Source organism: Seriola lalandi, unplaced genomic scaffold, assembly GCF_002814215.2.
Source record: "Seriola lalandi dorsalis isolate HSWRI2012SDOR001 ecotype SW California unplaced genomic scaffold, Sedor1 jcf7180002054887, whole genome shotgun sequence".
Classification (NCBI taxonomy): Eukaryota; Metazoa; Chordata; class Actinopteri; order Carangiformes; family Carangidae; genus Seriola; species Seriola lalandi.
The window spans coordinates 1,171,347-1,187,421 of NW_019525439.1; the positions used below are offsets into that span (position 1 = coordinate 1,171,347).

Genomic DNA, 16,075 nt, shown 5'->3' on the forward strand with positions numbered 1-16,075 from the left:
AATGCACTTTAAATGAATGATTCCCAGCCTTGTCTGACTTTTCTAACGTCTTTTTCTAAAGAAATACTAGAGATTCTTACTCATCGAGGTCTCTAAAAACTAGTAAAGGTCTGAGGAGGGAACATCCGACATTGGTTTTACTATCACAGCAACCTGGCACAAGGTGTCTTGAGTAGACATTGGCCATAAAGGATTACAAGCCTGAAAGTTTGAAAGAAATGTCTCAAATAACTTGTATATTTGTCATCTAGCAATATATAGTGTCTCTCTTTTATTCCTATAGATAACTGGCTAAACTTACATGGTGGAAATTCAAGTTAAAATACTTCAAATTTACCATTTAACCACGTAACAACACCAACAGTAAACAAGATTTGATATCGGGACCTACGAATCAAATTGCTTTTATCTGGAGTAACCACTTGCCATTGTTAAAAAATAAATAAATGAAGAAGTCCATCACAGGAGAGGAAGAAAAATAACATTTTTTTCCATCAGCAAAAACCTAAATAATTAATAATGCTGTGACACACAAAAACATATTGCAGTTTGAGAAAGGAACTCAGTTTAGATCACTGACACTTTCCAGTGTCACCAAACTGCCTGTCTAGCTCATCTACAGTATAAAGTCTCCTTAGATTTCAAACAATAACTTCATGGTCCCTGTTCTGGATGTTGTTGAAAGCAATTCTGGGAAATGTAGGAAATCAGTAACTGTTGTAGAGACAGTAGAATAAAAGCAATTTCTACACTTTATACTAAATACTTAATACTAAGTGTGTTTGCTGCTTTACTGCACATAGTTGCTGCTTTATGGCAGAAAACAGGGAAAGTGTACAAAAGAAGCAAACACTTGATGTATATAATATTAAATATGTCCATCTTCTTAAGAAAAAAAAAAAGATGGACAAGAACTGAGGTTTATGGGAAATGTAGTCTCAACTCTAAGTGACAGAAACACACTGCAGGGGAGTACAATGCTATCAGTCTGCTAAAACATCTTCACCATAATTTTGTTGTTGAATGTAATTTTATAAATGTAACAGTAGTAATATGAGAATGATAAACTGATGTTTACTCCACACTGAGCCTTTAAGAATGGGCTGCAGATCACTTCCTTCTATTGGATTTGTGAGTATAGTTTGTATGTAGTTAGTTGACACAAAATGCTTGAAACCAAATGACAGAGGCTCTTGGCGTAAATGTTCTTTAGCTATCAACCGTGTACTCCATGAAGCTTTTCAGAATAAGAGCACTTTAACTTAACCATAGGGCCAGGGCTGAGGACCCAATGTGCGTCATGGGACTAAATCACAAGAGAAGCAATGCGGTTTAATGAACCACAGCCTCAGGGCCAGAGAGCAACTTTATGATTTGGTTTTCAGGCTGAAGTACTTTAAGAGGACATAATTAAAAGATCTAAAGGGTAGTAAATGTTATAAACAAAATCCCCCCTCGATTATAATATATCACTGCCACTTAACTTGAGTATTTCTATTTTATGCCACTTTATACTTCACTATATTTCTGAGGGGAAATTGTACTTCTCTCCACACTTCAGTTATTTGACAGCTATAGTTAGTTACTGGTTACTTTGAAAATTAAGATTTTACAAAGTGTCATTTTGAGTTTCCAAATATGATGCATTGTTGTAGTTAAACCACCCAACTGTATATAAAATAGATAGAATTAGCTCCAGCTCCATCAGCTAGAACAGTGAATTGCTACTTCTACAATAATACAACAGCTCCTATAATCTATTAATATAAAATATACTTGCATTATATTAATACATCAATATAAAACTGCTTTTGGTTTTGATACTTTAATTACATTAAGCTCATTTTACTTAGGTACAACTTTGAGTAGAGGACTATAGATTTTACTTTAATAAAGAGTCTGAATATTTCTTGTACCACTGTTGCCTGCCACATAAATATCAATACATGTTTCTGTATAAATAAATGTTGAAATTCTTAAATTTAACTGTACAAGAATCACAAAAGAGATGAGACCAGGCAAAAAAAAAATCAAGGATGAAAGGCGAAAAAAAAAAAAAAAAACACAGAAAACTACAAGACACTATCAGTTCTGACAGGGAACATAGGGAGATTTCAGCTTCACATTCACTCACACACTAACCCACACGCACACTACCCCCCCCCCCCCCCCCCCCCCCCCCCACACACACACACAAACACACAAACACACACACACACACACACACACACACAGACACACACACACACACACAAAAACACATGCAGGCATTCCCTACCATACACATAATACAGAGATACGGGCACACACAAACACAACAAAACTCATAAAGCCAAACAGACACAGGGAAGAGGACACACGCACACACACACACACACGCACACACACACACATGCACACACACATGCACACACACGCACACACACAAGGGCCATCTCCTAAAAACTGCTCTCTCTGTCTCCCTGTCCCCCCTCAGGGCGAAGTCAAAGAATGGTGGCCGCTGTCTCAGAGAGCGTCTGGAGAAGATTGGTCTCAACCTGCCCGCCGGGCGACGCAAGGCAGCCAACGTCACTCTCCTAACATCTTTAGTGGAGGGTAAGGAAACACACACACACACACACACATATATATATACAGTGACCTGCATATATCCTGACAGATTTAGACACATATTCACATAGAAATATCTTCGCATGAGCAAACATGAATAAACAGTCACAGCATGGATGGCTGCATGCGTGCACGCGCACACACAAGTGGAAGGCGTCATTTGAAAAAGCTGAAGCTGCGGCTGCCTCACCAAGCCAAAGAGCAGTGAACTGTTTGAGTAGTGAAAGTGAGAAAAATGGCTGCAGAGTTTGTCTCTTGACCTGACCCGACTCCAGCAGCTACACCGGTCAATTGTGCATCATTTAAAAAGCATTTATATGGATAATTCTTTGATCTGAAAACTAAACAGCAGCACTGACCTTTGAGTCTTAAAAACACACAGCAGTAGTAGCTGCTTGTCTGTGTAACTAATGCAGAAGAGTGTTCCTTTTTGCACTTTGTCTGACTCGGTTTCTCTGCTTTAGACACACTTTCACTCTCTCTCTCTCTCTCTCTTCCCTCCTCCTCCTCGTCCTCGTCCTCCTCCAGGAGAGGCCGTCCATCTGGCGCGGGACTTTGGTTATGTGTGTGAGACAGAGTTTCCAGCCAGAGCCACAGCTGAGTATCTGTGCAGGCAGAGCGAGCCCGAGCAGCTCCCAACACGGCGCAGTATGCTACTCGCCACCAAGTGAGTGTTTTCATCCCTGCCTCCTCTGCACATGTTGGTCCACAGCTGCAGCTTTTCTCCTTTTCATTGCTGTTTAATCTGCGGATTATTTTCTCAAATGATCAGTTAGTTGTTTTGTCTATAAATCATTAGAAAACTCCAATCCCACGGCCCGATGTTTAATCCTCAGAATGCATTTTTTTGTCAAACCAACAGCCGCAAAGAAATTCCATTTACTGACATAAAAAAATAGCATTATTTACATTTGAGAGATTTGACGCATTAAATCTTTGGCATTTGTCCTTGAAAGATTACTTAAACCGATTGTATCTGTTTAGTTTTCATTTTTAGGAGCTTTCCTTTTTTAAGCCATTTAGTGCAAGATGCCAGCTCAGTGCTTAATACAGGCCAAATTAGTCTAAAGTCAAATCATTAGTGATCACCTGCTACACCTCCTGGTAAATCACTCGAGAACTTTCTGTGTAAATTGTTAGATTTCCTGTTTGACACTTAAATTGTCTTTCTGTAAGCCCCTCCCCCAAAACTCTAAAGACCCTTCTTTTGAGTGACAGCTGAGATACATATTTAAACTTCAATGAGGGGTAAGCCCCAATTTAAAAAAAAAAAAAAAAGGGTATGTTGAAGGCTGGTTTTGGTGTAGGTTGATCCGTAAAGGGATCAATTAGATATTGAACAAATGCACCAAATTAATCCATGTTTGATTGGTGTCTGTGCTTAAAGGATTTCCTTGTCTGTCTGTACTTGTGAGATTTCATGTTTTTAAATACAACAGTCTTACTTACTACTTCTACTTTTCCTGAAGACTAACTTGAATAATTTTACACAACACTGAACTCAGTTTGTCACTGTTGAAATAAATTTCACTATTACCAAAGCAATAAAAAACTGACACCTTGTCTTGTGTCTTCACAGGGAGATCTGTAAGGAGTTTGTGGACCTTATGTCCCAGGACCGTTCTCCACTGGGTGGCAGTCGACCCACCCCCTGCCTGGAGCCCGGCGTCCAGGGAAGCCTCACCCACTTCAGCCTGCTCACCCACGGCTTTGGAGCCCCCGCCATCTGCGCTGCGCTCTCCGCCTTCCAGAGCTACCTGATGGAGGCGATCAAAATGCTGGACAAAGGAGAGGGTGGAGGGAAGAGCCACCACGACAAGGAGATGAAGCACCGCAAATAGAGGGAGAACAGACAGATTTGTGGTTAGATGGATGGATGGATGGATGGATGGATGGATGAGAGGCAGAAAGGAAGAGAAAAGAGGGGGGAAAGACTGACTCGTGCCCCTCTGCGTCTTTACCTTTGCCCTCAGGATAAAAACTGAGACTTTTACCTCCCAGAAACCCCTGCGGCCCCTCTTGTTGTGGAGGCGGGGTTTATGATGATATCTGTACTGTAATATGTGTCCACAACCACCTCACTCAAAATGACGCATGGACCTCTCTTCTCAGTAGCTGGTTTGTGTCATGATGGCGTCTACAAAACATCAGGATGAGTTCCTGCATATGGCAGTATGGTTTTAATTATTTTTATCCCTTTTTATTTACTAATGCCACCTTAAATACGCCACCTTTATCTGTGTTTTAGGAGCCCCTGCCTTCATCAGTCGCACAAACACATACACACACACACACACACACACACACACATACACACACACACACACACACACACACACACGTTTTTTTGACTGAACTAATCTGGGAAGCGTCTTAAGCCATATCCGGGACAACAACCTGCTCTTTGCTCCTCTGGAACTTTGGGAGACGTTTAACTCCACCTGATTGGACAAGCACAGCTTCCATATGTATTTCTTCTTAGTGGGTGGTCATGGGAAATTGAGTTCTCTGGGTTCTCTTGCAGCGGGAGGGGGGGGTGAGGAGGAGTCAAAGGCAGCTAAAGGAGATTTGTTTTCTTTTATTTTGAAGTACTACGTGTTGGTAACTTAAAAAAATAACACAAATCATTTTGTACTTTCTGTGTCTGTTTATTATCAATGTTATTACTGTTGTTATTATTATTATTATTGTATTACGCATAAATGTAATATATTATTAAAGAATTAAGAAGTGATCAGTTGAGTTTCATGACTGTGTTTTTATGTTTTCATGTGAAATATCAGAACCATAAAAGTAATAGCACCTTCAGGCGCCTTCAACTGCAACTGCCCACTTTAACTTACTTTTAAATTCAAAGGTGATAATGGAGATTTTTTTTCCTTTATGGTGCTTTCGTTGTAATGCTTCCACTCCTCTGTCTCTGTGTCACAATAATGATATCTTTTATTGATTCCTGCGGGCAAAGTCTATTCTCACTTTAACCGGAAGGTCATGTTCAGGGCTGCAACTAACACTTAATTTCATTATTGATTAATCTGTCAATTGTTGTTTTCTTTTTTTTTTTCAAGAACGATCAATTGCTTAGTCCACGAAGTGTCAGAAAACTGTGAAAAGTGACAGGTTCAGATCACTTGTTTTGTGTCCATCAGTTCAGTCAAAAACCAAAAGACTTTCACTTTATAATGATATTATACAGAAAAAACGGATAAAAACTGCTGTAGGGATGCCAGTGTTCAGTCCACCACTTTGGTCCAGACAACAATATCGATCTAACTATTGGACTGACGGTCATCAGATTTTGAGCAGACATTCATCGTCCCCAGAGGATGAAACCTACTGACTTTTCTTCTTGCTTCATCTGCAGGTCACAGTTTGTACATATGCAGTGAAATATCTCAACATCTTCTAGATGGATTGGGACAAAATTTTGTACAGACTTAAACTGCACTGACTAACACCGTGACACTGACATCTGTGGTTTTGAGGGAAATGTCTCCTTAACCACTGGAAAGATCACTATGAAATTCAGTACCAAGATTCATGCTCCCTTCAGAATGAACGGTTATTACTTTTCATCTTGCACCTTCATCAGGTCCAATACTTCGATTTGTGACAGAATACCTGTAAAACTGACAGGGAAGGTCTAACCAACAGATCTAAGATTAGATGCTATCGAGTTGCATTATGGGAAGTGTAGGATCCAGTGTTTTTGGAGTTTGACCCAATCCTGGGAGTAAAAGTCAAGATATCTCAGCCACTGCTGCAACTATGTTTGCCAGTCTTTTCTTAGTCTGTCTTTTTTATTACATTAATTGTTTTGTGGCATCCATCACTATTTCCAGAATTCCAAGGGGACGTCTTTAAATTGCCTGTTTTTTGTCCAAATAATCGTCCAAAATTGAAACAGATATTCAATTGACAATGTAATGAATAATAGCAGCAAATCTTCATAAACCTGTTTGGTATTTTTGCTTGATAAATTACTTAATTAAGTGACTATTAAAACTGCTGTTGATTAATTTGCTTCCAACTGACTAATCAATTAATCAATTTATGGTTTAAACACTTATGAGCTCAGGCTTAGCTCTGGAGCTTGGAGGGATCCAGTGCCTTGCTCAAGGACCCTTGCCAACACAAGGCCCTTTCACACATACATGTACCGTGCTTAGGGAATATCAGCTGTATGCATCCCAAGGGGCCTCTCAAAAAGAGATCTGGGCCCCCTGTCTGCATGCAGGGCTCCAGCAGGGGCCCAGGGAGACGACGGCGTCACAGCTGCAGCCCTGAACACTGTACCTGGGAGAGCGGTGGCAGTGGCGCGACCCCCAGCGCCCAACAAGCCTCACACTTCGGTTCCCCCTCAACCCATCTGCTCGGCATTTCTCCCAGCGACCACCTCTCACCTCTCTCTCCCGCGCAGTCCTTCACTTTATTTAACCAGGATGAGATACTCAATGCAATTACGGCTTTCCAGGGACTGCACACATACACGTGTCGCCTGCTCGTACACTCTCAAACATCACTCATTTCTACCTGCCGTATCTCCCTTTCTCTCCTCCCATCTCATTACCCTCCTGTGTCAACCCCCCCCATCCCTTCATCATCTCCCTCTCTGTAACCTAACCCTCCTCCTCCCCCTCCTCCCCCTCCTCCTCACCCCACCCTCTCCCCTATTCTCTCCCTCTATCTGACACTCAGCGGGGCTGCTCTCCATCTCTCTCTGTGCCTCCAGGCAAACATATGCTGCTCTTCCCGTCAGATTCCGGTGTGTTTGAGAGAGGAGGGATTGTTTAATGTTTATTAATCACCTGTCTGTGGTGGAGAGAGGAGACGATGATAGAGCCGCACACACACAGTCTGTCTTGTACACATACACATGAGCTATCTCCCTCTCTCTCTCTTACACACACACACACCTATTCAGCTGTGATTTTACCAACTTGGCCTGGTTTTCCTATTTACAGCTGTATGTGCTCATTTACTGTAACACTCCTTGTATACAGACATGGAGAAAAACTAAAGACCTTTTAATTATTACAGGAGCTACTTGTTAGTATATCAAGACGGTTATTTCTTTTCTTCATCATTTAACTAACAAAATACATTTCAGATTGAAAGGCATTTAAAATTGATTTATTATCAATTATTATTGAGGGAGCCCATAGTATTGTGTAAATAAAGAGTTCACTCTGGATCACCACATCCAGAGGATTTGATCAGTATTACGTACACCCACTAGTGTGACCCACCTTATCTATACAGCAGTATATGATCCAATAATCAGTTTTATTTTAGTTATTCTTAATAGCTAGGATAATTAATGAAGTTTAGCAGCAATTAATCCAAGAAATAATGTTCTTGAGACCCAAAAAAAAAAAATCTTAATTCAAATTACAACTTTTTTCCGAGCCAACAACTGCATTCTCAGTCTTCATCACAGAATTTGTTCAGATATCAGGGAGACGGCTCAGTTGTTATCACACAACCTACGTTGGGAACTTGGGTTATTTAACAAAAGGTGGTCACATATATTAAATTCACCATATTTAGGTCACATAATGGAAAATTAGCAACTCCATCCACTGCAAAGATTGTGATACGCAATTGAAATCTTCAGAAAAGCTAGTAAGTGGACCTTGAGTTAAAGGAGTGCTCTAACAATCTAGCAATCACTCTGCATTGTCAGATGACGATGACCGTTTAAAAAAATTAAAATGAAAAAAAAAAGATGGCATAGAACCAGAGATATGTTCATTTCTTATTCCACGCATTCTGTCTTCCTTGTCAAAAACTGGTGCCTACGTCACCCACAATGCAACTCGACTTGAGTCGCGCAACTGCACAGATTTGGGTGTGTTATGCTAGCTGCGGCTAACATCTCTGCTAGAAGCTAACATGTTAGCCTCTAGCAGAGAAGGGGAGCAGGCTACGGCGGTCTGGTAAACTCACTTCTTTCTAACTCCACACCACCAGATTTTTTTTTAACTTCCAAAACTTGTAGTCTTCAGACCCAACAGACGCTGACTCAAGTGACATCACATGAGGTCATTTATCAGATCTGATGCAGCTCCATGTGGAGCCACACAAGGCTTTATACAACTCTTTTGACTATAGCTGAACTCCCTGAGATCATTTCATCAAACAGTTAAAGCCTGTAATTGTCTGTATCTTCAGCTTGTTGGCTTTCATAGAATTCAGTTAAGGATGTGAATATCTGCTGACATACAGTATCTCACAAAATAACTCCGCTTTGGTAGATTTCAACTTTCCAAGTTTTGCTTTAGGGTGAATAAGGGTTGCATCTCAAATATATTCAAATGCATGGGTGTTGTGTTTTGGTTAGAGCTGAATTAAACAGTGGGTACAAAAAAAGAACAAGTATACTGTTAAAATATATATATATATATATATATATTTATTTCCTGAAGGTAACCTGAATTTGTTTTTCACAACCCTGCTTACGTACAGAATCTGAGTCACAATCAGAACCTGTACAATGTAGCCTGACGCATCCGCTTTGCAGGTTGTGATTATTCGTTTACTGACATTGCATTAGAAATATACTGATACAACTCCATGGTAATTTTTGAGACCACATTTTGTGATGTTGTCTTAACTGATTGCATGGATACATTGCTATTAATAACTTTAAACTCCATGTCAAATGATTTTAGCTCTTTTAAATGTGAGAATGACCTTGTTTTGAACCTCATATCATATATTCACTAGCAGACTAAATCAAAATAATTTGAACTGTCAGCTTGTGAGTTGTATTGCCTGAAAGCCCAAGTGATGCAGAACAATATAGAATTTAACAATAATTAAACTGATCCAGATTATTTGACTCCATAGTAAATTCTACTAATATTTCTATGTAGTTTGGTCAATCAAGGACAGGGGAAAAACGTTCTATGAGAAAACTACTTTTCCTTTTTCCAAGTAACACCATATGTGCACGCATGTTTCAGTCCACGTGTTTAAGTATGAGCAAGTGTACATTACCCACACGCACACTCACTGAGAACAAGTGCAAAAGTACACAGCCAGAAGGCTGTTCTCTTTCTATGTGCAGATGAGCAGACTAGAGAGCAATGAGAAAGCACCACAGGGACAAAGAGCTTGTATCTCAACTGTGTGTCACTTTTTATTGGAACAGAAAGAGCAAGGAGGTCAACAGTACAAAAAAAAAAAAAAAGGAAGAAATGGGGAGTCAGGCTTGGTAGTTAAGCAGTGAGCGGTCACTTGGCGCCCAGGGTGAGCTTCTCCAGGTCATGGATGCCCTCCTTGTCAATCAAACGGACAGTGAAGGAGGGGAGGTTCAGGATGAAGCGCTTATTCAGCTGCAGGAGGGAAAAAGATATAGCAAGAATTATTAAGACATAAGATGGAATTTATTATATGAGAAATATTAAGATAAATGATATTATCTTAATAATAAATAAGCGGAACGGATAGTCACATTATGCAGAAACCAAAAAAATGAGGGAAAAACAAAGGGATGAAGTGAAATACTGCCTATTAAGAGTAAAGGCCAATCCAAGTGTTTTTAATGTCCATCACAAGCCTGACTGATGAAACAGATGCACTTCCGTCTTATCAAACATATCAATCCACAATGACTCAGAGAAAGACTTTTTCACATGTTTGAAATCTCTGAGTCTGTTTCTTCCTCTTGTAAGCTTTGTGAAGAGTAACCTCCACAGGCGGCTGTTTAAATCACATATATCTGCAGCTGTTTATATGTATGTGAACTTATTAATGGCATCTGTAATGATTGATCAGGGCTATGAGCTTGCTGGTTTCACTGTAGACAGACTCCCACTAAAAAAAAAAAAAAAAATCAAGGAATGAATCAATAAAACAACACTGATTTCTTCCCATGGAGCCTACATGAAAGCTCACTAATATTCAAATCAGTCTGGTGAAGACAATTCAGCCAGCCGCTGTCGCTCCAGCTCCTCAGGTCCAAGTTTTGTGCAGACAGCCCGGACAGAAAGATTTACTAATACGAGTAAATCCAAGGCAAATTGAGTTTAATTTGTAGCCACCGGGTGCACTGAAAGAATGTTGGAAGCCACTTTTTTAGAGCCAACTTACCACTTGAAAGGCCGAAAAACATAATAAACAATTAAATAGGACGATTATGAGTCTAATTCATACAAAAAGGAAGAATGAAACTGTATGAACTCACCTCCTCAATGCACTTCTTCAGCAGATCCACCGCCTCATCCCGGGTCAGATCTAAAACAAAAGAAACAGAGGGAAAAAAATGAGAAGGGAACAGAAACATGAATTAGAGACATAAGGTTGAGTCTTTCATTAACAAGACAAGACCTCTGTCTTGTTCCTGCTGTAATCATATGCCATTAGGGAAACTCTTTCAGTGCCCTTAGTTTGTAACGTGGCCAAAGTTTGATTCGATTCCATAACCTCTGCAGGACACACTCTACACACTTGCATTATAGTTTTTCGTTTTCTCTTGACTTCCCAGTCAGTCTCGCAGGAACAATAAGCTGTAAAAAAACAAGCGCGAGGCATTTCTCTGCACTGACCTGGTCTGTAGTAGCGGTCAAGAATGGAGAGAGTGAGAAAGGCTCCATAGCCGTGGGCAGCGAAGGGGGCCTTGGCCAGCGAAGACAGGTAGTCCATGTAGAAGAGACCTGGGCCGTCTGTGTCATCATAGCCCGCCAGCAACAGGTTCACATGATATGGAGTCTGGAGACAGAGGGAGGGGTGAGTAATATCCAGATCTATAACAAGGTTCCTTACAAGGTGTTAATCTGGGATGCAAAGTAATTGCATTCAGTGTCACTTTGTTTATGCTGCTGATAAAATGTTGATGTAAATGTCACCGAGTCAGAAACACTGAAGTGAAACCAACGGTAACCAAACCACGTTCTTCAACATCTGTATACTAAACCAAAAACTGCATGTATGGATGCATCAGCTAATATTACAATTTTAATTAGTTTTAATTTTAGTGCCAATTTCGACCGTTTTGTGACTTTTGCAGGGGCTATCAATTAATGTAAATCTCATTTAATACCAACTGCTTCAAAAACTGATATCAGTCATGGTACCAGCTGATATGGGAAAACTTTAAAACAACATCATCAACAAAAACATGTTACAAGGAATCTCTTGTTAAAAAAAAAATATATATATATATATATATATATAAGAAAAATGGAGCATAACATCCTTAATATCATCCCATGCAGCCACATGAAATTACTGGGGCGGTGTGTTCAGTATGAGCACCTTTGTGTTTCTGGTTGAGTGGTACTTCCCCCAGGCAGTCCTGATGAAACAGCAACATGTATGAACACCAAGGTATTCTAAACAGCCATTAGCACACCGCAAAGCACATTTTGCACCATCAGACATGTATTTAAATATTTTAATATTCTTTGAAAAGTTCTCAGCGAATGCACAGAGCAGCCTTTTACTGTCTTCAGCAGCAGCTGGTTAACAGCTCTTCACAACACATCCTTCAAAACGCCAACATTTCTGTTTATACACCTTTTCTTCTGCTGCATTTTGGTCAGGAACAAGTGCAGCCATGGTGTCAGGTAGGAAGATGACTACTCCCATATTAAGTGACAAGTTCCTAACTTCAGAGCACCTTTTTATGGTGTATTCCATCTAGTTACTTTTGCACATCCATCAAGTTGAGGGACTCAGAGACAAAAAAAAAAAAATGGCCAAGGCTGCATTCAGACCCACTTTAGGCCTGCGTGAAAAACCATAGCCCTCCTTGAGCTATGAACAAGATGAATCATTACAGAAAGCAAAACCTGTTTCAATGTTCATATGGGCACCTGAATATTGTTTTAAGACAGATTTGGAAAAACTGTGAAACTATCTTTTAAACTGTTCATCAGGCATTTCCTCCTTTCATTACTTCACCAGTACCTTTTAGATTTTGGTTTGAGCTGAGGCTGAGATTTTTTAAAACTTTGGAAAGCTCCATCCAGAGGACACCACAGACATTATGCAACCGTTTTCACAGGCTGAGTGGTATTCTTTGTAACACGTAAAATGAACTTCATGTAAAAAAAAAAAAAAAAGTGTCCCTTCACTTGCAGAAGCTCCTGGATTTGTAAACACAAGGTGGCAGAACTTGGCAGAATTTCTGCATTCAGTTATTTCTTTTTCCCCCAGTTAGAGGTGCTGCTTACACTGCCATCAGCATACAGATTGCAACAATGGTGGCACTGACTGTACCTGATCTCACACAACCGTTCCTCAGAGCAGTCGGTCTCATCAGCCAGTTCATGAGAGCAACACATCTCACCACTTGAAAAGTACAACTTCTCTTTCTCAACTTACTCCAAATAAATTGCTCCTAATTATCGACTTTGATTTTCCGGCTTAGCAGAGACACGGAGCGACGTCCACAGCGGCAACATTAACGCGGCATAAACAGGAGCGAGCGAGAGAGGCGCACACAAGAGGCTGAAGTGAGAGCGCACCGGGACAGGGAGAGGAAAGGTGAAAGGGCGTCACAGGACAGAGGAGGTGTGCGTGTGTTTGTGTACGAGGGGGAGAATCAGGGTGTCACTGGCAGTGTGACATCTGCTGGGAGTCAGCACCCCTGTTGCTGCCTCCATCGCGCCCTCCCTCCCTCTTCATCCCTTCTTTCGCTCCCTCCCTCCCCCCTCCACTCTCCGCCGCCTTCACCCTGTGCCCTGGAGTAGCGCCAGGGCTCATTAAAAACTTCTAAAGTCGTTTCTCTTGCCCCTATCCCCCACCCCCCTCCTCTCTTTTTAAATTACATCTTTTACGCTTCCAGCCTCTTCTCCCTTCTCTTCCTCCAAAACACTAATTTTCTCTCTTCGTTTTTGCAAGCCACTGTTCCTCATTTTAAAAAATCCCTTTAAAGCTAGACAATTTTTGGGATTTCAAAGCAACTTATGGCCTGAATTCTTTGCGGATGTATATGCAGTGTGGTGTTTTTGATTAAAATGCAACAAGAAAAATATAATATGGCGTTCTCGGTCGTGCGGAGAGGCAAATATGATTCACATGACGCCAGGCAAGTTGTGATCTACACACCTGCCCTCTCATTTCAATTTATCTCTCAGCCGACCTGCTTATTTCTGTGACTTGTGTGTTTGCCACAAGGGCAACGATGATTGTTATGCTCCCTGTGGAGTAGGCTTTAGTGTCTGTGTGTGTGTGTGTGTGTGTGTGTGTGTGTGTGTGTGTGTGTGTGTTAACGATGCTTTTGAACACGCACACACGTGAAAAAGAGAAACAGTGTGTTTGTGAGTGTGCACGAGGGGTGTGAATCTCAGGTTGAAAATCTTACCGTGTGTGTGTGTGCGCGCACTTTAACTCCTCCGTGAGTCTGCGACGCCCCAGTGGCGTCACCCCCACCCACCAGACACCTGCCTCACTGGTTACAATGTAACAATAATACGGACTTGGCATCAAAATAACCTTCCCTTCCCATGTCACCTCGGAGGGAACCAGGCACCTTGTTAACCCAGCCACCTGAACTCACACCCAGGTTCACATGCAAACAATACACATCATATGTTTTATCCCCCTGCCGCGAGTCGAGCTCTCAGCCAAACAAGGCGACTGTTGTGCCGCCGAACAAAAGCTTCACCTGTGCGTTACTACCATCGCCTTCTGCACACACACAAAACCGCTCCCACCTGGTTTTCAAGGTAGAGTTTGACATTTCGGGAAATTACGCTCATTTGCGCTCGGCACAAAACCCACGGGAAAAGACCACAACATGGAGCAGCTACAATTCAGTTTTTATATGGATTAAACAAACAAGATATACAGTGTTAATTAAGGACTCTAAGATTTTCATTATTGATTCATCTGAAGATGTCTTTCTCGATAAAATGTTTAAGCACTTGGTCTTTAACATCAGAAAACTACTACCCATGATGGAACCATAGATGGTTGGTGTTTTTGTATGAAAATTGACTCGGACAATTAATTATCAAAATAGTTGTAGATTCATTTTCAACCAACTGATTCATCGTTGCAGCTCTAGTGTTGATGAGCGAGCTGCAGAAGTGTTGGTATGTGGTATTGTTACCAGGCTAACTGTTTCCACTTGTTTCAAGTCTTTGTGCTAAGCTAGGCTAACCAGCTTCTTGAAGCTTCACCGCACAGACATGAGTGGTATCGATCTTCTCATCCAAATCTCGGCAAAAAAGTGAATAAGCGTAGTTCCCAAAACGTTGAACTACTCCTTTAGAACATCGGCTTCATAAAAAAACAGCTCTAGCTGTGACACAAATTAAGGTCACGTCGCTAATAAACCACCACAAACTCATCCCCAAACTCTCCTCATCTACGTTCCAGCACTCCCCTCCCTTCTTTCTTTCTTTCTTTCCTTCCTTCCTTCCCTTCCTCCCTCCCTCTCTCCCTCCCCCTATTTTTGCACCCTGCCCCGGGGCATGTTCTCTTTATTGGCATTTCTCCTCAATCTGCTGTATTAATTGTTCATCTGTGCAGGAGCAGGGGAGCTGCGTGCAATATGGCGCTAGTAATTATTTGTGCCCATTGTGTGCTAAAAAATATTTTACAAACCCATATGGGGCCAGCTGTAGATCACCGCAGCAGTGAGGCTAACTGTTGCTGCGGCCTTATAGAAAACTCCACAAACAGCTCAAACTTCACAGGTTGACTCAATTTTACTTCTTCAGTTTACCGCAGCAAACATCCACATATATACAAAAACTGATGACTGTGAGGCTTTTAGGCTTCTACATAAACCTCCAAAAAAATGAAATGTGATATTTATAAATTCTCTGCCTCCCCTGAGTTTTGTGGTTTCAATTTAACCTCATGTCTCAGCCTCCTACACCAACTAATCCTGGTGTACCTGTCAATTCAATATCTATCAATTTAATTTCTATTTATTTTCAATGCACAAATATAGTACAATTACAGTACATGAAACGGGAAAATAAAACAAATAGAAGCAGGGCACGGGCTTAATTTCTATGCCCCTAAAACTTTGCAGTTGTTGTTTTGTTCTGTGGTGAATTTCATGTGTATCATTACTGATATGAATGCAGCAGAGTCGAGGCCTCAGGTGATTATGCTTACCGCTAGTTTTTTTTCTTTGTCTGCTCTCTAAAGCTTGAGTGAATGCAGTACTCCAGAGGTTAGTGGAGTTGTTTTTGTGGACGGCAAGCTGGTAAGCACACAGTCGTATGCGAACACGGTTTCGCTTACTCTGCGCCGAGATGCGCTGCTGACTTTAGCTAACTACACCTCCTGGAGGTCTGCAGCCACTAGGGTAATTTCATCTGTAATTTATCCTGCAGGAACAAGGCCATCAGAATTAACAATATACCACTGATTAATTTATCAGTCAGTGGGTTTTAACCTAGGGGTCTGGACATGCTGGCGGAATCACGTGATGGTTTTTTTTTTTTTTTTTTTTTTTTTTTGCAATTTTCAGACACTTCACGGACCAAACGGAGAA

At 41.0% G+C, this 16,075-nt stretch overlaps 2 protein-coding genes across 3 annotated transcripts in view; one reads left to right on the forward strand and one right to left on the reverse strand.

Annotated features, from left to right (window-relative positions):
* Window positions 1-5,347, forward strand: part of tfap2e (transcription factor AP-2 epsilon) — a 13,960-nt gene extending 8,613 nt beyond the window's left edge. For both annotated transcript variants that reach the window (XM_023429018.2, XM_023429019.2), the window contains exons 5-7: window positions 2,477-2,595; window positions 3,139-3,277; window positions 4,190-5,347. In XM_023429018.2, coding sequence (XP_023284786.1) covers window positions 2,477-2,595; window positions 3,139-3,277; window positions 4,190-4,451 — 520 coding nt within the window. In that variant the 3' untranslated portion in view covers window positions 4,452-5,347. The remainder of the gene's footprint in view (window positions 1-2,476; window positions 2,596-3,138; window positions 3,278-4,189) is intronic.
* Window positions 5,348-9,729: 4,382 nt separating this feature from the next.
* psmb2 (proteasome 20S subunit beta 2) overlaps window positions 9,730-16,075 on the reverse strand; it is a 13,302-nt gene continuing 6,956 nt past the window's right edge. Inside the window, exons 4-6 of the mRNA XM_023429117.2 lie at window positions 11,163-11,325; window positions 10,802-10,851; window positions 9,730-9,950 (exon numbers count right to left, since the gene is read on the reverse strand). Coding sequence (XP_023284885.1) covers window positions 9,849-9,950; window positions 10,802-10,851; window positions 11,163-11,325 — 315 coding nt within the window. The 3' untranslated portion in view covers window positions 9,730-9,848. The remainder of the gene's footprint in view (window positions 9,951-10,801; window positions 10,852-11,162; window positions 11,326-16,075) is intronic.